The sequence below is a fragment of the Elgaria multicarinata genome, chromosome 20 (assembly GCF_023053635.1).
Source record: "Elgaria multicarinata webbii isolate HBS135686 ecotype San Diego chromosome 20, rElgMul1.1.pri, whole genome shotgun sequence".
Classification (NCBI taxonomy): Eukaryota; Metazoa; Chordata; class Lepidosauria; order Squamata; family Anguidae; genus Elgaria; species Elgaria multicarinata.
Window position 1 is genome coordinate 7161576 of NC_086190.1, and position 21708 is coordinate 7183283.

A 21708-nucleotide genomic window follows, 5' to 3' on the forward strand; every position below is an offset into this window, starting at 1 on the left:
AAATGACCCCTGTTTCCAGACTTATTATCAGACCTACATTACTGGGGGGCATGGGGGTTTTAAGGCCTTGTTACTTTTCGTCAGCCCTGGCCCAAGGCAGGTTACTGCCTGAATTGGGGAACCCACCACCGCCTCCCACCCTCCTGATCTGCCTGCCCGCTCTCTCACTTACTTTTACACGCGCACCCTCGTGCACCTGCCTCCCCAGCGCGCTGCCCGTGAAGTCTTTCCGTCTTTAGGAGCCGCGCAGTGCCTGCACATTGGGCAAAGTATTGCGAGAGATCCCAGAATGTCCAGAACCTCTCACGATACTTTGCTCGACCTCATGCAGGCACTGCATGGTCTCCTGAAGGTGGAAGCACAGTAAGGGCAGCACGCTGGGGAGGCGTGCCCATGTGCACGCTCAAGGAAAAGCCAGCCAGCCAGCAAGACCAAGAAGTAGCAAGCCCTTTGGAGAGGGAGAACGCCACTCTTCCTGAGTCTGCCGCCTGCTGTGCCCGCTTACTTTCACTTCATGGTAGGGCCGGGCCTGCATTTCATCCACGGCTTACTGTGAGGCAAACTCCGGAAAAATGTTTGAAATGGACGGTGTGAGCTCAATAGGTGAAGACAAAGAGATAATTCTTGATTCAGGCATGTCCAGAGCTGACAATACACAGAATCCTTTTCTCTATGCTCAGCTGTTCACCCAGCTGCCTTCCCTGGTAACAAGGTTGCCAAAGATGGTTAGATAAACAAGAATGCTAGGAATACAGCTTATTTGGGGAATCAGGTGGCCAACCTTCGTGGCAGGCGTGTGTTTTGCAGCCCGGGCAGGGACTTCAGAGCACCTTCTGTGTGTTTCCCTGTGATATTTTTAGAACCGGAGCCATGCAAGGCCACCTGGCACAAGAGTTTTCACCTCCAGCTAATCGTCCCAAGGAGGTGGGAGAAGTTACACAGAAGGCCCAGTGTTTGGCTTGAACAAGGGCCACGTGGTTTAGGGTTCAGCAACAAATGTGCCAGTGTTCCTGTACAGAAATAAGTCCTGCTGATAACCAAAAATTAAAATAAAAGTAACCGTCAATTATTCAAGCAGGGAGAAATCAGATGTCATAATGACTGTTCTTTTGTCGAGAAGCTGGTTGAGAAAGAAAAACAAGGCGTTTTTAAAAACAAACAACCTTCTGACGCTGATGATACGAAGGTGCTGTTCAGTGGAAAATTACAATGGAGAGCACAGGACTGAATCAAACCTATTTCACAGATTTCTGAGTTCTGGGTACATGTTGTTTGAAAAAAAAAACACTTTGTTGCCAGTTCATTACGTTTAAATTAGGGTGACCGTATTTGGGAAACCAAAAAAGAGGACACCTAGTGTGTGTGTGTGTGGGAAGCAGCTTTCTGAGTCCTGCAGAAAGTACGTTATTCCCCCACCACCTTAAAGAACCCGATTGGAGTGGAGGAGGGGAAAGGATTTCATTCTGCACCACCACCATCCACTCCAATTGGGGCTTTTTCTATAATGTCCACAAATGACCCACTTTCCCCTTTAAGACCTCAATTGGAGCTCGGGGTGGGGGAATGATGTGCCTCAAGAAAGCATGTCATTCCCTCCTGCCATGCTAATGGCAGCCTTAAAGGGGAAGGTGTGTCATTCCGAGACATTATTGAAAATTACAGAAAATCTCCCCTGACACCATGGAAAGAACAAAAACCAGGACAAATCCGGGGAAATCCTGACAGTTGGTCACCCTATTTTAATCCTTAAAACCTCTAATATCACTTCAAGCATATGTGGGCAACCTGTGGACATCTCTGCTTGCCAGCTGATGTCAGCTGTTCCCAACACCAATCAGCTGCATAGTGGGAGGGGGAGGTGAGTGTGAAAGTGTGTGTGTGTGTGTGTGTGTGTGTGTGTGTGTGTGTGTGTGTGTAAGAGAGAGGGAGAGAGAGAGAGATGAAGGTGGTGTGTGAGAGAGGGGGGGAATGAGCAAAAAGGTTGCCCACCCCTAAATGTTGAAGGAATGTATTTTAAAGTCAGGGCAGGTAATTTGTGGCCCTCCAGATGTTTTGGCCTACAACTCCCATCAGCCCTAGCCAGTGGGGGGGGGATGATGTGAATTGTAGGCCAAAACATTAAGAACATAAAAAGAGCCATGCTGCTTCAGACCTAGGGTCCATCTGGTCCAGCCCTTTGTCCACACAGTGGCCAACCAGCTGTTGCCCAGGAACCTACAAGCAGGGCACCGTGCAACAGCGCCCTCCCACCCATGTTCCCCAGCAACTGGTGTAGATAGGCTTACTGCCTCTGATACTGGAGGCAGCACACAACCATCAGGATTAGTAACCACTGATATTGAGTCATTATTGCTGGCCCAAGATGTTTTCCTGCTTGAAGAGGAACCCACATGGCGCTGCCATTTCTCCATTGCTACCACCACAGCCAACATGTTCAATGTCATACTGGACCATTCAGGCACCAATTCATCCATCTTTGTATTCATCCGCCCCAATACACTGTCTAAACTAAGTCACGTCACCCTGCCGCATAGCAGGGCTGAGCCCTGTAATCACACCATTGGCCTAGTTAGGACAGCATTGTCTCCTCTGACAAGGCATGGTAGGGCATCTATGCTTCCCGATGTGGACCATGCTGGCTGGGGCTGACAGGAGGGCCACCAGTCCCCCACCCCTGTCCTCCAACCTGGAGGGCACCAGATGGTGGTGGTGGTGGTTATTATTATTATTGTTGTTGTTGTTGTTGTTGTTGTTGCATTTTTATACCGCCCAACAGCCAAAGCTCCTTGTGTGATTACAACTCCCATCAACCTTCAGCCAGCATCGTACAACATGGCTACTGTAGACTATTCCAAAGCCCACCATCCATCCAAAATCCATTCATAAACTGGAGAGTGAACCTGGGATCTCCCGCATGGAAACTGTGTGCTCCATCAATGACTTATGGATCTTGTGGAACTGGTCCATCTAAACCAGTGCCATCTGCTCACTGGCAGCAATTCTCCAAGGCCAAGGAAGGTATTTCCTCTCACTGGGCAACAGTGATGGGGCATTTCCGTTTCCCAGTTGTACTGAAAGGGGAATTTTAGCAGGTGTCATTTGTCTGCATGCAGCACCTGCTGAATTTGTCTGCATGCAGCACCTACTGAAATTCCCTCTTCATGACAACTGCGGGAGCCCTGCCCTCTTTTGTATCTGGTAAAGAAGGCAGGGCTCCTGCACCTTTATCTGTTTTGATGGAAGAGGGGATTTCACCAGGTGCTGCATGCATACAAAGGACACCTGCTGAAATTCCCCTTTCAATACAACAGTTAAAAATACAGGAGCCCTGTCCTCCTTTCCATAGGGTCACCCTAAGTCACTATACAAAGTGGGCAAGGATGTTTTCTGTTTTCTAAATCCAAGCAATGCCAAAAAGATTGCAGAAATGTTTATGTTGAGGGGGAGGATCTTGAGTCTATATGGAAAGTTTGTGATACCATATTTAACAGCTCCCCACGTGCCTTCTTTCCTTTTAGCAGGGATGTCTGGGTTTTCTGAAAAACGTTCAGTCCCCATTTCATCGATAGTCAGGTGCCATTCAGTCCATCATCAACTCGTTGGCGGAATCAGCGATTTTTCCCCATTTCCTGAATTTGTGCAAACTCACAGTTGCACAAATTCGCACTTGTAAAAATGTGGAAATGCACAAATCCCACCCCCAATGCAGAATGCACAAATCCCACCCCCAATGGTGTATTTTCATGCTTATGGGGGAATTGCACATTTTTGGCTGTTTTTTTTTTAAATTTCATGTGTTTTTCTATGACTACATTTGCATAAAATTCCAGAAAGTATTTAAAAACACACACACACACAACTGACTCGCAACTCAGGAAAACCAGTTTGCTGTGGAATCTGTGGTTTGGATTCATAAAAATCCAAACTCATTTGATTCCATTGTAGATTTCTCTGACATCCGTACAGGGGAGGTGTGTGTGGCCCCTAATGTGTTCCAGGGGGTCAATGCACCCCAACCCACCCAGAAATCTCCCGTTCCTGCCCTGGAAACTGGATAGATGATCCCAGAGAGTAGACAGTAGCGGGCTATAAGTGCTGAAGATTGGACTCCATATCAGTGCTTGAGCAAATGGGAGGTTCTGTGTTCAGTCCATGATATTTACAGTTTAAAGGGGTCAGGCAGCCAGTGATAGGAAAGATCTCTCTCTCTCTCTCTCTCTCTCTCGGCATGTCTATACCTCCCAGCATTCTGAGAGGGATGGGCGAGGATCTCATGATATAGTGATCTCAGGATCCTCCCCTTCTGTCTACATGCGTCGCGCGACGTCCTGGGAGGATGGAGGACATCGCACCTGCCATCATCCCTCGCTGCTCCCAGGATCCCCTGTCTCATGTGGATGCACAGGGATGATCCCGGGACTATCCCTGGTATATCACCCTGTCTAGACATGTCCTCTCCCTCCCTCTCTCTCTCTCTCTCTCTCTCTCTCTCTCTCTCTCTTGATGCTAGGGAGCTACTGTCAATCAGAGTGAACAATACTAGGCTAGATGGACAAATAGTATTACCCGGTATATACAGCAGCTTCCAGCCTAGAAAGAAACACAATGTTGGAAATAGGCCTCTGGTTATTAAACCTACCATTTCTGCACAAGCCATCAGTCGCCACTAGATGGCTTCCCAGCATGGTGGATTGCAAGAGATTTTAGTAAACTTTGAAAGTTTCTCAGCATTTGCTGAAACAAAACACACTGGGTTCCCTCCCAATAGATACATTTAAACGGTCCCCACAGTATTAAATGGTTCCCCCCCCTCCATGTATTGTATCGTATTTAGTGTTGTTCCCTGCCTCGATCCAGAGGGAGAGGCAAGATGATGATGATGATGATTTGGGGTGGGGGAAGTGGCAGGATTCACTCTTGCAAATATCTAGCAGTCTATGCATTTGTGTGGCAGAAGATGCCCCTTTGGGTTTCCATGTTCTTCCTTTGTGCCATTGAAGCAGGCAGGCACAACCTTGGAAGGGGGGTCACTGTTTACAATGCATCAAGGCCGATTTGAGATTACTTAATAATTATTTTGTGATTATCATAGAATCATAGAATCATAGAATGGCAGAGTTGGAAGGGGCCTACAAGGCCATCGAGTCCAACCCCCTGCTCAATGCAGGAATCCACCCTACATTGTTGTTGATGTTGATTTATGGGTTGCTGTTCTGACCCTAACAGCCTCCAGTCCATCCCAGCTGTAGCTGTGCATCTCATACCAAGAGATCCAAATAGATGCGATGGGGCATGGTTTTGCCATGGCAAAAATCTTGAATGTTTAAGACCGTGATGTCTAAAGAGGAAGCTGCTCGCTTTAAAAAGCCTTTTGAAAAATCAGGTAGATCTTTCACCTGAGGTCAGAAGAAGCGGGGCCGGGGGGGGGAGTTGTTTTCTTCATTATACCTCGTGCAAATGTCCAAGTGTCCAGTCCATAGAAAAAAAAGACAAAAAAAGACAGAGGAATCAGAGAAATCCTTGGCAGAAAAATTAGCTGTAGGAGTAGGGGAGGAAAAGCCCTTGTTAGTGACCTGTCTAAAGCAGCCAAACAAGCAATTCAGGAGACCTGATTACAACATCCCGCCCCCTTCACCCAGAAATAATTCAGAGATTGCAAAAGAAATGGTTGTGTCGTAACCCTGTTAGCTAAAGCCTTGACCTGAGCAGATTAGCGGACAGCTCTCGCCATTAGCAGTTTAGAAGTTTGTTGCTTAAACTAATCACCGGGTCGTGCTGCTGTGGATAAACCCTGTGATAATGCACTCTTTGTGTTCCCTCTCCACAAAAGATCACCCATACATGGAAAGCTTAGGGCTGCTCCTGAATGTCTTTGTTCACACTTCAGCTAAGATTTGAGTGGCAGCTGCTCGATAAGACCCAAGCATGAGAAGACCCACCCACCCCAAAGGGAGGTTTGTCATAAGAACATAAGAAGAGCCCTGTTGGATCAGACAAAGGGTCCATCTAGTCCAGCACTCTGTTCACACAGTGGCCAACCAGCCATCGGCCAGGGATGAACAAGCAGGACATGGTGCAACAGCACCCTCCCACCCATGTTCTCCAGCTACTGTTACACACAGGCTTACTGCCTCAAATACCGGAGATAGCACACATCTAGGCCAGCACTCCGTTCACACAGTGGCCAACCAGCCATCGGCCAGGGATAAACAAGCAGGACATGGTGGAACAGCACCCTCCCACCCATGTTCCCCAGCATCTGGTACACACAGGCTTACTGCCTCAAATACCGGAGATAGCACACATCTAGGCCAGCACTCTGTTCACACAGTGGCCAACCAGCCATCGGCCAGGGATAAACAAGCAGGACATGGTGGAACAGCACCCTCCCACCCATGTTCCCCAGCATCTGGTACACACAGGCTTACTGCCTCAAATACCGGAGATAGCACACATCTAGGCCAGCACTCCGTTCACACAGTGGCCAACCAGCCATCGGCCAGGGATGAACAAGCAGGACATGATGCAACAGCACCCTCCCACCCATGTTCCCCAGCATCTGGTACACACAGGCTTACTGTCTCAAATAACGGAGATAGCACACATCTAGGCCAGCACTCTGTTCACACAGTGGCCAACCAGCTGTTGACCAGGGATAAACAAGCAGGACATGGTGCAACAGCACCCTCCCGCCCATGTTCCCCAGCAACTGGTACACAGGCTTACTGCCTTGGATATTGGAGGTAGCGCAAAACCATCAGGGCTAGTAGCCATGGATAGCCTTCTCCTCCAGGAATTGATCCAACCTCCTTTTAAAGCCATCCAAATTGATGGCCTTCACTACATCTTGTGGTAGTGAGTTCCATAATTTAACTATGCGCTGTGTGAAGAAGTCCTTCCTTTTATCTGTCCTGAATCTCCCACCAATCACCTTCATGGGATGACCTCCTTTGGGTTCTAGTATTTTGAGAGAAGAAGAAAAATGTCTTCCTCTCCACATTCTCCGCACCAGGCATAATTTTGTATGCCTCTATCATGTCTCCCCTCAGCCTCCTTTTTTCCAAGCAAAGCAATCCCAGTTGATGTGTAGGGTGACCATATGGAAAGGAGGACAGGGCTCCTGTATCTTTAACAGTTGTATTGAAAAGGGAATTTCAGCAGGTGTCATTTGTATATATGGAGAACCTGGTGAAATTCCCTCTTCATCACAACAGTTAAAGTTGCAGGTGCCCTGCCCTCTTTTAAATCTGGTCACGCTAGTATAGCTCCTGCACCTTAAACTGTTGTGATGAAGAGGGAATTTCATCAGGTTCTCCATATGTACAAATAACCCCTGCTGAAATTCCCTTTTCTATGCAACTGTTAAAGATACAGGAGCCCTGTCCTTCTTTTCATATGGTCACCCTATGTAACCTTCCCTCACAGGTGAGATGCTCCAGCCCCTTAATCATTTTAGTTGCCCTTTTTTGCATTTTTTCCAGCTCTATAATATCCTGTTTTAGGTGTGGTGACCAGAACTGTGCACAGTCTTCTAAGTGTGGTCGCACCATAGATTTGTATAAGGGCAGTATGATACTGGCCGTTTTATTCTCAGTTCCTTTTCTAATAATGCCTAACATGGAGTTTGCCTTCTTTATAGCGGCTGCACACTGGGTGGACATTTTCCTCGAGCTGTCCACCACAACCTCAAGATCTCTTTCTTGGTTGGAAGCCACCACCACCCATCATGAATGCCAGATACCTTGTGGGTTTGTTGTTGTTGTTGTTGTTGTTGTTTTGTGAACCGCCCAGAGAGCTTCAACTATTGGGCAGTACAGAAATGCTTCCCTGTCACCCGTGTATTCAGCAGCAGGTGGCAAAGGGATCTCCATGTGTACTGATGAATGGAGCTCCTTCATGTGAAAAGCAAGCTCCGCCCGTGCGCATCAGTACACATGGAAAGCCGTTTCCCAGAGAATGCGAACATGTAGACGGTGTGGATGTATTTCGGCTATGAACCTTGGCAGCTCGAGGAATGTCTGTGGTCTGCATGTCCTCATGCGTTCTTTCTCCTTAAGACCTGCAGAGAAAGCCAGCTTGTTATTGGGTCTAAGGTGCCAGCCACAGAAGGCCACTCTAACCGTGGATGTAACAGGGATTGTGTAGTCCTTTGGGGTGAGAAAAGAACCAGTAAATGCATGCAGTGGCCACCATTAGTGAGGTCCAAAGGCTGCTGTCATGTTGTGGTTAGAGTGGAACTGGGGAGACCCAGGTCCAGGTCCCCCTCAGCCATTAAGCTCACTGGATAGCCTTCACTGGATAGCCTTGCTCAAGTCACTCGCTTTCAACCTAACCTACTTGACAGGACTGAGGACAAAATGGGGCCCACAGGGGGGAGAATCACACACACCGAAGCTGGTGGCTCTGATGTCAGTGGGGTGGTGAATCTGCTCCGGGTTTCCATCAGAACTGTGAAGCACCTTTGGAGAGCTTCTTTAGAGTTCTGGCTGCCTCTGACGGAAACCCAGAGCAGATTCACAACCCCATTGACATTGAAGCCACCAGCCTATGCTGGAACTCAGTGTTACAAAGAAATGAAATTAGCGTGCATGGACTCACTGCCATGAAGATGGGCAATTTTACCCATCATGTCTCAATGATTATAGCTATGATTTTGGAGCAGTTCAAAATGGAACTTCCATGTCCCATGGCAGTACAGCTGAGTTTTCCCAATGTCAAAGACCATGAAACTGCTGTTGACTCCACATTCTAGAGGTGTCTGATAATGCATAAAGCAGCCGCTGTTTCACGGCCTCAGTCTGACATGGGAAAGGATTTTCTAAGCCACAAAAAACATTTTCATCATCACCCTGTGAGGGAGAAAAGGGCAACCCCTTAACCAGAACGCTCTGACCTTCCTTCCTTTGGGGTCAAGCAGATCTAAGTGGTAAGAACTCTGCCAGGCTGCCTAAACAAGGGAGAGGGCCTTCTCGGTGGTGCCCCCCAATTTTGGATTGATCTTCCCGATGAGGCTCACCTGGCACCAGCATTGTTTTCTTTTCGATGCCAGATCAAGACTTACCTCTTTTCCAAGGCATTTGGTAGCACATGATTTGTTTTACTCTTTGGGTACTTGCTTAAGTCATTTTTAGATATATGTTGTCCCTGTGCATCTGTGATTTTTATGTTTTAAAATTTTTCATATTGTACTTTTCATGTTTTTAACCTTTGTAAACCACCCAGAGAGCTTTGACTGTGGGGTGGTATAAAAATGTTGTTGTTGTTGTTGTTGTTGTTGTTAATAACAATAATAATAAACATGCAAAACACTTGCTTTAATTGTCACAGGGGCCAGGTAGAAGCCCAGCAGGTAGAGAGATGGTTTTTGTGTCATCTCCCCAACTTGGTGGCCTCCAGATGTGCAGGGGATGCTGGGAGTTGCCACCCAAAACATCTGGAGGGCACAGGGTTGGGGAATGCCGGTTTGCTGCATGGCTTCCTTCTCCCTGAGCTAATCAACCTGTTGATTTTCAGATGGAGGTGCACTGACCACCCACTACCCACTTTACACAGCGAGGTTGCCTCCAGAGCTAACCAGCCTTGGAAACGGAGCCAGTCACAACCGCTGAAGGGACCAGGAATTTCAAGCTGGACTTTGGAGCTGCCACTGTTTGCACTCTCTCTCTCTCTCTCTCTCTCTCTCTCTCTCTCTCTCTCACACACACACACACACACACACACACACACACACACACACACACCGCCCCAATCCATTTCTGGATTCGGATCAGGAAGCATCTCCGTGTGCCTGCATGCCTGGAGGTTATCGGCAGTGCATTTATGTTTTAAAAAGGAGAGTGTGCAGGTTTTGGCGTCGGCGTCTGCTTCTCAGTTACAAAGTACTTGAATTACAGCTGTGCAGGCCCAACGTGGCATGTTGCAAGTCCTGGCTTGCAGACTGGAGGGGTGAGAGAGAAAGAGTCAGTCTCTCTCTCTCTCTCTCTTTCTCTCTCTCTCTCTCTTTCTCTGTGTGTGCGTGTGTTTTGTGTATGCAGAGCTGGGGAGGGTGGGGGTTAGGTAGCCCAGGCAGCCACTGACAGAAACAGAAAAGAGATCTTATTCTTCTTTTTCTTTCTCCTCCTCCTCCTCCCCCTGTCCCCCCCCCACAACACTTTAGCTGTCAATCAGGCTTAATAAGAGGGGTATAAAACCTGCCCGGAGCGCGAGAGGGCCCCGGAAGCCAGGGGCTGCTCAGCGAGGCAGCCTGAGCTGGCCAAGAATCGCTGCCTCGGAGTGCAGAATCGGGGACGAGAAGCGACGAGGGAGACCGAGCGAAGGCTGCAGACCTTCATGTATAGAAGGGGGAGGGATCTGCTTGGCTTTCTCTTCCCCCCCCCCACCACTTTTTTTTAAAGCCAAAAGTCTCTTTCTGCAAGCGATTTCCTGAAACAACCCCCACACACACACACACACCGCCGCCCCCCCTCCACGCCCCGAATAGACATGAGCTGTCTGGACAGAGCTGCCGGCTCCCCATGCAGACGCGCCTCCGAGGGCTGCTGGCGTGACTCCGATTCTGGCTTGTGAGGCGAAGCGGAGGCAGAAGAGGGGGTGTGGGGAGCCCTCTCTGAAAGCGGGGTCCGGGGACGCTCCGGAGTCGAGGCTCCCGGCTCGCCTGCAAACTCCTTCGCGCCCGCTGCTCCGTTTGCCTCGCCGTTTCCCCTCCCGCGTCTCCGCTTGACGCCTTCCCGGATCGGGGCTCGCTCGCGCTTCCCACCCAGTCCCGAAACACCTTTAACTTTGCGCTTTGCTTTTTCTTTTCAAACCTGCGTGTGACATTGCTGCAATTGCAACAGACAGGCAGGCGAGGAGGAGCCCATCTGCGGGGCGTGAGCAGGATCGCTCAACCCAACTTTTTGTTGTTGTGGGGGGACGGGGACTACGTGGAGGGGGGTGTCTGCGGAGTATTCGAACGCCCCCCTTTTTTGGGAAGACCCCCCCCTTTCTTGTGCAGCGAGGGGGAGAGAGAAGCGGGACGGCGATCCGCTGCGCTCCTCCTCCGGGTCGCGAGAGGATGGTGTGGAAATGGCTGGGCGCTTTGCTCCTGCTCCTGCTCCGAATGCTCTGCTCGGTGGTGAAGGCGCTCGTGTGCACGCTGCTGCCCGCCAGGCTCCGGGACTTGGCCGGAGACAGCGTGCTGATCACCGGAGGAGGCCGAGGCATCGGGCGCTACCTGGCCCAGGAGTTTGCCAAGCGGGGATCTCGTAAGGTGAGCGCGGGGGGTGGGGGCACACCTGAAATGACCATCTAGCTGCCCGCCCCCCCTTACACACCTCCCATCAGCTTCGGGGACCCGGTGACTGGTGCATCATCGGGGCTGAAGGACCGACCCACGGGTCGGTAAGTCCCCGGTTCGAATGTCGGCCCCTGTGGTGTTCGTGACCTCGCTCGGTCGGTGGCCGTTAAGCGAACCTCCCTCCCTCCCTCTCTCTCTCTCTCTCTCTCTCTGCCTCAGTCCTCCCATCTGCAATAATGGGGAGGGGGGATGCTTGCTTACCTTACAGGTAAGGAGAACAGCTAGATCCTGCACGCGAATCGGTTGAGATTCCGCGCTCCAGCAAGTATGTTCAGTGGAGGCCGGCGGCTCCCATTTTGGCGGGGCTGCGATTCCATTCTGGGCTTCAGTCGGAACCAGCCAGAACATTAACGGAGCTGTCCAAAGTGCTGCAAAGCCCCACCGAAATCGGGGCCGCTAGCCTCCACTGAGCATTGTCAGCTTGCACCCTTTCCCCGCATTCCCTAGAGGAGACTTAAGTGTGAACCGGAGAGAAATGCATCGTTCTGAATTCGGTCTTCATCTTGCGTCCACCGTCCACACACACACGCATGTACCACCCCCACCCTGGTCATATCCAGGGAGGAGTTGGCCTCCAGCGCCTGACTGAAGGAAGGGACACCTGATGGGTTCTCGGAAGGCATTCAGCCCTTGATGGGTGGGAGATTTGTTTTTAAAATCAGAGGCACTGCAGGGTGCAAAGCCTGTGGTATTATTATTATTATTATTATTATTATTATTATTTATTTATTTATATAGCACCATTAATGTACATGCACATCTTCCCTGCACATCTAAAAAAACACACAACCATTTCCCAATCCTTTCCCAATCCAGACAGCTTGTGTCTATTCTGGGAAGTTGTATTTCTGGTGAACGATGAAAAGTTTGCACAGGCTGAGAGGCCCTCTGTGCAGATATTTGATGGCATCCAGTGCTTGTCCTACACAAAGTATGAGATGAATGGGACAAATTAGCCATGACCTAGGCTCTACCCTACGTAGGACTAACATTGGATACTGCAGGGTTCAAAATGATTCTCAATTCTGGTCCGTCCCCTGGCAGAGTGGGCAGTGCGGAGACCTTCGGGGAGTGTGAGAAGTGCCCTGTTGGCACTTAGTCATTTAGTCCGTGTTCAACTAGATGTCTTAGGGAAGCACAAAAGCAGGGTGTGGAGGCAATAATCTCCACACACACTGTTCCCCAGTAACTGGTATTTGGAGGTGGACGGACTCTGAGCCTGGAGGTTCTACCTGGCCAACGTGACTAGCAGCCGTATCCTCCATGAACTCCTTTAAAGTCATCTAAGCCCTTTACCCCATCTTGCATTAAATTATGCCGAAGAAATGCAGAAGGGCTAGCTGAGCCCATTTCTACTCCCTAGAGCCTGCATGGCTTGTGCATCCCTGCCCAGGGTGAGACCCTCTCAAAAGATCTGCTTTATGTGAAGTGTCCCATTGCCACAAAGGGGCCCTAGAGCGAACAATCAGAAGGTATGGTGCACCAGCACCTCCCATTTTTCTTCCTTAACGGATTTTCCCGCTGTGAGATAAAAGACAGAAGAAGTAGTGGGGGAAACGCAGGAGAATTGCCAGCAGATGATACCTCTCTGCCTGGATATCCCCCATCAAATTCCAGCCAAGTTATTCAGGACCCTTTAAGGGGCAGAGGCCTGGGAAGTGCATTTTTTTAAAAAAACTGAACGGGAGGCCATGGTGACTGAACCAGAGGATCTGGTTGGATCGCACAGTTAGCCAGGGGAACAGGATGGAGCCCTTACAATGTGATTGGTGGCAGAGATTTCGAAGAGGAGGAGTCTGCACTGGTGTGTGCATTTGTAGCAGCGGGGAAATCTTTTCGCACCTTCAAATGGCAGAGAGTTACCCTGAGGCTCTTATGATGTACAAAGCACAAGTCTTGTCTCAGCTTGTACAAAATTAAGGGGTGTGTGCCGGAACTGAGTCTGCATGCAATTTACTAACAATCTGGAGCAGATTTCCCTGCTAGATAGTATTTGAGTCTTTGGTATCAGTATTTATGCACAGTTTTCAGGGTGGCAGATGGTACTGAATAAAATCCAGTTACTGTAAAACAGAGAAACAATAATATAAAATATAATGCAGAGAAAAAAACAACCCACCACCAAGTATGGTGGCATTATCAGGGAGAAAAGTACGCTTACACCTGCACCTCTTTTTGTGGGCGTCTTTAACTTTCAGCCTTGCCTATTGCATTTATATCCCGCCTTTTTTCCCCAAAGAGGGAAAAGGAGCATAGCTGGTATCTCCCTGCTTTATCTTCACAACAACCCTGCCAGAGGTAGGTTAAGCTGAAAGGTACAGTGGCTGGCTACATATCACACAGTGAGTTTCATGGTTGAGGGGAGATTTGAACCTGGGTCTTCCCAGCCCTAACAACACACTAGAGATTTCGCCTTTGCACCCAGGGTCAGACAGATCGCTCTACGCTGGTTTCATCTGTGTTCATTCGTAAGTCTCTAGTCCATCCTATCTCTGCATCAATATGCTTTTTTAAAAGTTCACATTTTCACAAAATACTCATTGTTTTGTGCATTTTATGCTAAAATGCTCAGTTCTGAACATATTTTAACCTAACATATGCATACAGTTTGATATGTTTTTGAGGAGAAAATTGCACAACATCCCACATAAATGATAACTTCATATTAATCTATAAAAAGTGTGAATAAGGGTTAGTTGGCTGAAAATAAGGACTGAACCTAAGAACCTAAGAAGAGCCCTGAGGCTGGATCAGACCAAGGGTCCATCTCATTTATTATTATTATTATTTATTTATTTATATAGCACCATCAATGTACATGGTGCTGTACAGATTGCACAGTAAATAGCAAGACCCTGCCGCATAGGCTTACAATCTAATAAAGTTGCAGTAAACAATAAGGAGGGAAAGAGAATGCAAACAGGCACAGGGAAGTGTAAACAGGCACCGGGTAGGGTGAAGCTAACAGTATAGAGTCAGAACAAACTCAATATTTAAAAGCTATAGGGAAAAGAAAAGTTTTTAGTTGAGTTTTAAAAGCTGTGATTGAGTTTGTAGTTCTCAAGTGTTCTGGAAGAGCGTTCCAGGCGTAAGGGGCAGCAGAAGAAAAAGGACGAAGCCGAGTAAGGGAAGTGGAGGTCCTTGGGCAGGCGAGAAGCATGGCATCAGAGGAGCGGAGAGCACGAGCGGGGCAATAGTGTGAGATGAGAGAGGAGAGATAGGCAGGAGCTAGACCGTGAAAAGCTTTGAAGGTCAACAGGAGAAGTTTATATTGGATTCTGGAGTGAATTGGAAGCCAATGAAGAAATTTCAGAAGTGGAGTGACATGGTCAGAGCGGCGGGCCAAGAAGATGATCTTAGCGGCAGAGTGGTGGACAGAGACCAGCGGACTGATGTGAGACGAGGGGAGGCCAGAGAGAAGAAGGTTGCAGTAGTCCAACCGAGAGATAACCAGTGGCCAACCAGCTGTTGACCCACAAGCAGGATGCGGTGCAACAGCACTCTCCTACCCATGTTCCCCAGCAACTGGTGTATATAGGCTTACTGCCTCTGATACTGAAGGAAGCACATAGCTATCATGACTAGGAGTTCATCTACACCAAGCAGGGCATTGCAGTATGAAAGCGGTATGAAAGCGGTATATGGTATATGTCATGGGATCCAACAATTGTCAGTGCACTTCAATAGCGCTATAAAGCAGTAACATGGCTCCTGCCTTTTTTATATACCACTTTCATACCACTTTCATAGCGCAATATCCTGCTTGGTGTAGATGAGGCCTAGTAGCTATTGTTAACGCAATTCCTGAACTCACAGTTGGGAAGGTGGCTAGATCTATACCGCTTTATAGCGATATTGAAGTGCACTGATAACTGTTGGGGCACAATCCACATTCATAGTGTTATATCCTGTTTTTTATTCCACATTCGTAATGATTTGACACAAGTGTAGATCTGGCTGGTTTTGAGTGTTCCGACTGGTGGCTCTACCCTATGTGCCATCCATGTGCTTTCATTACCTGTTTTCTTCTTGACCTATTCCATTCAAGGCAGAGTCAAGACCAAGGGAAACATTGCAGGTTTTCTCATGGGAAAGTTTGTGCATTAATGACTGGTGTCCTGCGGTGCTTAGGGCTGAAAGCTTTGGAATGGATAGTCTCAGTTCAAATTCCTCTTTGTTTGTGATTGAGAGAGAGAGAGAGAGAGAGAGAGAGAGAGAGAGAATATGTTATAGATATGTAAGCTACCTTCCAAAATACTTATTTTCTTAAGACAGCATATGAAAAAGGTATGATAAAAATCAACCGTCTCTTCTCCCAGCTCAGCCTGCATGTGTTAATCAGGGCCAGAGTTACTCACTAATCCGTGTTAGTTATTAGAAACTGATTGGCAACGAATTCTGAATCAATGAATCTGGGACGAAAGGGTTTGCAGCCCAAGTTGCTAGAACTCGGTGGGCCAGTGAGAACCTATATCACCCTCCCCTTTTAGTTTTAGAATTTGTATTAGTTGTAGCACCAACATGATTGTTGTCTGGTTCTAGATTTGCATGGCCCTTTTATGGATCGCTGTTGTTTTTGCATTATATTGAATTTTATTATATCTTATATTTTATCTGTTCTATGGTATTTTAGTTTTTTTCATGGTTTGTAATCCACCCAGAGAACATTAGATATTAGGCAGACTAGAAATGTAATAATTAAATAAATAAAAATAAATTGCAGTAATTTGGTACATTTCCTTAAAAGACTATATCTGTATAATACAGACAGAAATGCCTCCTTGATGGCTAACTAGTGCAACAGTCCCCTCTTCTGAACTACTTATATTGTGGTCCCATAAGCTTCACGTGTGTTATAGCAATGGTCCTATAGGAGGCCAATATTTTCATATTATATGATCTGGATGGTAAGGATGAGATAGGCAGAAAAATATAACCACATACCTGTGATTAAAAACGTTGATAAGCTTACCAAGAGAACTAGCGTGAATGTATAGGAAATCCTATACTGGTTTTTGGTTAGATCCTTTCTCCTCTGCACAACTAGTCCATATTCAAACACCCTGCAACAGAGAGAATGATGGAATATTAGAGGTAGGAGGTGCCCTAGAGGTCACATAGTCCCACCACCTGTAGGAGCCTTGCAACATCCTTGTCAGATGATAGTCTAGCCTCTATTTAAATACCTCCAATGAAGGACAGCCACCACCTCCCAACCCGGTCTATTCCACTGTCTTACTGGTAAGGAAATTCCTGTCTAATGTTCAGCAGAAATCCATTTCTCTGCTACTTCCTCTCACTGCTTCTAGTTCTTTGCCCTGGGCAAGTCTATTCCATCTTCTGCATGACACCCCTTCATATATTTGAAGACCACTATCACATCTCCCCTTAATCTTCTCTTCTCCATGCTAAACATACCCAGCTCTTAGAACTGTTCTTCACAGGACTTGGTTTGCAGACCCTTCACCATCTGGGTTGTCCTTCTCTGGAGATACTCCAGTTTGTCAATGTCCTTCTTAAAATATGGCATCCAGAACTCAGCCCAGTCCGCCAGATGCACTCTGACTGCTATGAGCTAGAATTGTTACTTCCCGTAATCTGGACAGCATGTGTATCTATTTGTAAGTATTTGTGCAGGATGATTCAGTCACGCTCTGCTTTAGCATTAAACAGCGAGATGGTGGAAAATAATGGTGGCTATGAATCACAAAGTCCCTGGTTGAAGTCTTGCCTTTCCAGTGTTTGGCCTAGGGGAAGGCACAGAGCTCATCTACCACCACCCCTCCCATTTGCAGCACATCCGTAGAGACTATGGGCCTGTTCAGACAACACACTAAGCCATAGGCCGCTAACCCTTTTGCAGCAAACGGTTAGTGAGCATGTTTAAACCACGGTTATGCAGCCACCATGGTTAGGAATGGTTCACTCAACTTGCTGAGCCATAATGTTTAGTTCAGAATGCTTAACCACCATGGATTGGGTCTTTATGGGATAAGAAAATGCAATGTAAAGTCTTCAGATAAGTCGTTTATAAAAAATATGAATTAAAATTGGTCAGGCACAGATCAGTCTTTCTAAGCAGAGAAGTTCTGCAGCTTGAGTCTACCTGTGTCTTCCCCAACCTACATCCCTCTAGAGGTGTTGGACTACAATTCCCAACCTGCCCAGGATATGCACACTGGGGGTGATGGATGCTGTAGTCCAAGACACCGGGTTTGGGGTTTACACTGACTGGCACGGGCTCTCTAGGACCACAGCTAGACCTAAGGTTTATCCTGGGACCATCCAGGGTTCGCCCCTGCCTGAGCACTGGATCCCCTGTGTGTCACTTAGATGAACAGGTTTGACCCCTGGATGATCCAGGGATAAACCTTCAGTCTAGCTATGGCCTAGGTCTCAGGCAAGAGTCGATCCATAAGCGCTACCACTGAGCTTCAGCCAGTCATATCAACCCCCTTGCCTGCTTCCTAGCATTTGCTCGACTTTCTAAGGCTAGCCAGTCTCCAGCCTCCAGCTGGCCTCCCAGCTTCTTCCTCACGATCCTCCACAGAGGCCATAGCTAGACCGAAGGTTTATCCCTGTATCGTCCCGGGGTCAAACCTGTTCATCTAGGTGACACACAGGGGAACCAGTGCTCAGGCAGGGGTGAACCCTGGATGATCCCAGGATAAGCCTTAGGTCTAGCTGTGGCCAGAGACATGTACAGATCCTGCAAGGCTCTCACGGAAAGCAGCTGAAGATGTTGCAAAACCTTCTCGGCACCCGACCCAGTCCTTCCTCTCACTGTTCAAGTTGTGGGCACTGAGGTGCTTCCTTGTCAGCCTTTCCCTCCTGTTCACCTCATTGCTTCTCAGACTGAATTTCACTTCCCTTGCGGCTCTCGTTGGTTGGTTGCCGCCTGTTTCATGTGGTTTCACGAGGAGGTTTCTCTTCCAGAGTGATTATGTAACTCCAGTAATTTTGCTTAACTGCTTCGAGTTGGCAGCTGCGCCTTCTGCTGAGTCACGACCTTAAGGACGGGCAGAAATGTTGATCTTGTCGGCAAGACCTGGAATGGGGCCAGGCAGCTTGAGCCAAACAAACGGAGGGTGTGAGAGACGAACACACAGAGGCAAGGGCGGAAAACAGACGTGAGTCTCGGCCGTGGCAGACTTTCCTTTGGACTGGTGGCTCTCCAAGACAAAATCTTCTGAGACAAGTAACTGCTTCTCAAAAGCCCATCACCGGGGGGAGGGGGATCGTGTTCCCTTACCATCGCTTCTCTGCCCCCACTTCTATCCCTCATTACTTCCTCATTCTTCCCATCCGGGAAAGAGGAAGTAAACAAAGACCACGTGACCCGTTCAGGGGCTGTTTTTATCACGCTGCTTTTCCTGCACACAGCAAGAGATCACAGCACATTCCTTTTTTTTTTTTCCAAAAAAGAAGTTGGATATTTTGGGTTCTATTTTGCAACGGAAAGGCGAGCGGGAGGCAAGCAGGGGGCAGGCAATGTTGTCTTAAGGCACATCCTGCGCACATCCGTAAGTGGGCAGTAGCGAGCGTGCAATAAAACATTTGTCTGATGAACCTCTCACTCTAGGTTCATATTTACCACAATGGAAGGCATGGTGGGTGAAGCCAGCCTAAGCACTTAGGATAGTTTCTCACTCTCTAAGGAATCTTCAAACCCTGGCTTTTTATCACCCCCATAATGCCAATTACCTCATGTTTTATTTCCCACCTGGTCATACCACCATTCCCATTTTTCTCAATGTAACCAGGCCTGCCACTGATCCCAGTAACACCCAGATGGAGGTATCTCTGCTACATGCTGCTTCCAGCCCTTGACCGACCAGTTCATGGCAGCCTCCCTCCATTTCCAAGAACATATTCCATCGCTCATAGTTATCTCACAACACATGCATACAGAACATGTTGCACCTACACGGTACAATAAACTCTTCTCAATTCTACCCACTATCATGCATATCCCACTAAACTTCTGTGACACCCTTGGGAGAATGCATGCCACCGATGAATCTATACAGGCTCCCAGGTTTCAGAATGCTTTCTAACATGCACACAAAATGCAAAGTAACTGCCCTATTTGCGTCCACGTAATTTCTCCATGTAAGTTATTCCGCATTCAAAAAGGCTAGATTTCCCAATTATTTACCACAAGGGTTGTAGATGGTTTATTTTGCATTGGACATGAATGGAGGGAGAAATGAAAAACAGAAAAGGGGGATGTGGGCTGAGCTGATGTCTAGGGTTGGGCAGTTGCTGGTCCCCAGTACCCCACAGATGACCTACCGCTAACCCAAATTGCTCAACCAATCTCCCATTTCTTGATACCTGGCAGTGGTGGAATGAATGGAGTGAAACGCAGATACTCCTCTTGAGCCTCCAGCAACTCTCTGAGCCCTTGTCAGAAAATGGGAGCTCACCCTGAATGCTCCTTGCAATGACATCCCAGCAGGCATCTAGACCAATTTCCCAATTCAACTCCTCCATCCTCAGATATCTCCATTGGAGCCCTGATTTTGATTTTGATTTTTTGGAGAGCAAGGGAGAAAGGTTGCCATGATTGGAAAGGGGCCAAAAGAGTGGAAAAGAACTGCAATGGAGAAGGAGAGAAGCCAGAGATGGAGGAAGGGAACATGACTGTTGCCCAGGAGCTAGGGTGGGCACCAAAATCTGGAACTGAAAAGCCTGATCTAAATGAAAAGTTTAAGGACATTTTGTATAGGACGGGTTAAAAACACACAACAACTTTGCAACAGCCTCCCATTCAGCTCCTTGTTTGTTTGTTTATTTGTTTGTTTGTTGTTTTAAAGGGGTTGGTTATCCTTGTGCTTTCTGTTAAATGTGCAGTGCCAAACATTGGACTTGATGCTAAATGCATTATTGGTGATCATGGCCATACTTTTAGAGAAAAAGCACAGGACCCATCTCTGTTTTTCTTTATCATGTGAGTCAGGTGAGGCTGTCCAGGTCCTAAATAATGCTTGGATTCAGAAATGGGCCGTATGAGGACCAATAAACTGGAGGTGAATCCTCACCAGATGAAGGCCCTGTGGTTAGATGGTCTCCATGTCCAGTGAAGGTGTTCAGTGCCTGAAGCACTGCCTCTTCCCATACTAGCCTGCCCATGCCTTTTGATCAGGATGGGGGTGAAGTCCCCCTTTAAGAAGCAGGTGTGAAGCTGAGGGTGCCCTTGTTCCAGCTTTGTCACTGGAGGCCTCGGTGGCATGGTGTACTTTTTTACCATATTTTACTGGTTCACCTGCTGCCATTCCTAGACAAGGATAGCCTGGCCATGGCGATCCATGCCGCACAGTTGGATTACTGTAACATAGTCTTCCAGATATCTTGCACTTGCAGTTCCCATGACTCCCATGGCCCAATGACCATGATAGGAGTTGTGAGAGTCACAGTTTCAGCACATCTGGGGGGGGGGGCACCAGGTTGGTGAAAGCTACTGTACTGCATTGTACATGAGGCTGCCCTTGAAGACTGCTTGGAAGCTTCAATTAGTGCAGAAACTGGCTGTCAGAATTGTAACTGGTATATTCGTATCACACAAGTTTTCAAAGAACTGTATCCGTTGCTTCTGGGCCCAGGTGACGGTGTAGGTAATTGAAGCCCTAAACAGTTTTGCACAAAAATACCTCTTCTAATGGCAACCACCCCATGCCTTAAGATCTTCCCCAGAGGCCCTTCTCTGAGTACTTTCCACAGGGGTGGTATTTTGCATATCTGCAAAGGGCCTTTTCAGTGGTGGAACACCTTCCCAAAAGAAGTGCATTTGGCTATGACATTACAGTATTTTCGGCACCAGGTTAAGACTTTTAAAAAAAAAATTGCCAAGGAGTGAGCTTAATTTTGACTTTTTCCCCTCCCTCTTGCTTTTTTTAGAATTGCATTTATATTGGTGTAATTAATTTTATTCATGCCTTTGTACACCGCCCTGGAATCAGTCTGGATGAAGGGTGGTTTAGAAATATTTTAAACAAGCAAACAGCAGGTGCGGAGTGTGTGATTTTTGTCGGGCCTGCATGGGAAGGCTGCTCTAAATCACCAACACTGCCCTGGACCTGTTAGTTTGGCCTAATCTACACCAAGCAGAATATTGCACTATGAAAGCTATATATGAGAAGCAGGAGCCACACCGAGCAGGATATAGTGGTATGAAAGTGGTATATGGTATGTGTCAATGGGCCCCGACAGTTGTCTATGCACTTCAATACTGCTGCTATTATTATTATTATTATTATTATTATTATTATTATTATTATTAATATACTGCCCCATAGCTGAAGCTCTCTGGGCAGTTTACAAAAGCTAAAAAGTGAACATTAAAAACAAATATACAAAACGTAAAACCATAA

At 47.6% G+C, this 21708-nt stretch overlaps 1 protein-coding gene and 1 long non-coding RNA gene across 2 annotated transcripts in view; one reads left to right on the forward strand and one right to left on the reverse strand.

The window, feature by feature from the left end:
- The first annotated feature begins 10503 nt into the window (after positions 1 to 10503).
- Positions 10504 to 21708, forward strand: part of DHRS3 (dehydrogenase/reductase 3) — a 37401-nt gene continuing 26196 nt past the window's right edge. The window contains exon 1 of the mRNA XM_063145032.1: positions 10504 to 11248. Coding sequence (XP_063001102.1) covers positions 11054 to 11248 — 195 coding nt within the window. The 5' untranslated portion in view covers positions 10504 to 11053. The remainder of the gene's footprint in view (positions 11249 to 21708) is intronic.
- On the reverse strand, positions 14995 to 18258 carry LOC134411453 (uncharacterized). Its single transcript, XR_010026346.1, has 3 exons — positions 18175 to 18258; positions 16280 to 16398; positions 14995 to 15507 (listed from the first exon to the last, which is right to left on the reverse strand). It is a non-coding gene; the product is annotated as an uncharacterized LOC134411453 (long non-coding RNA).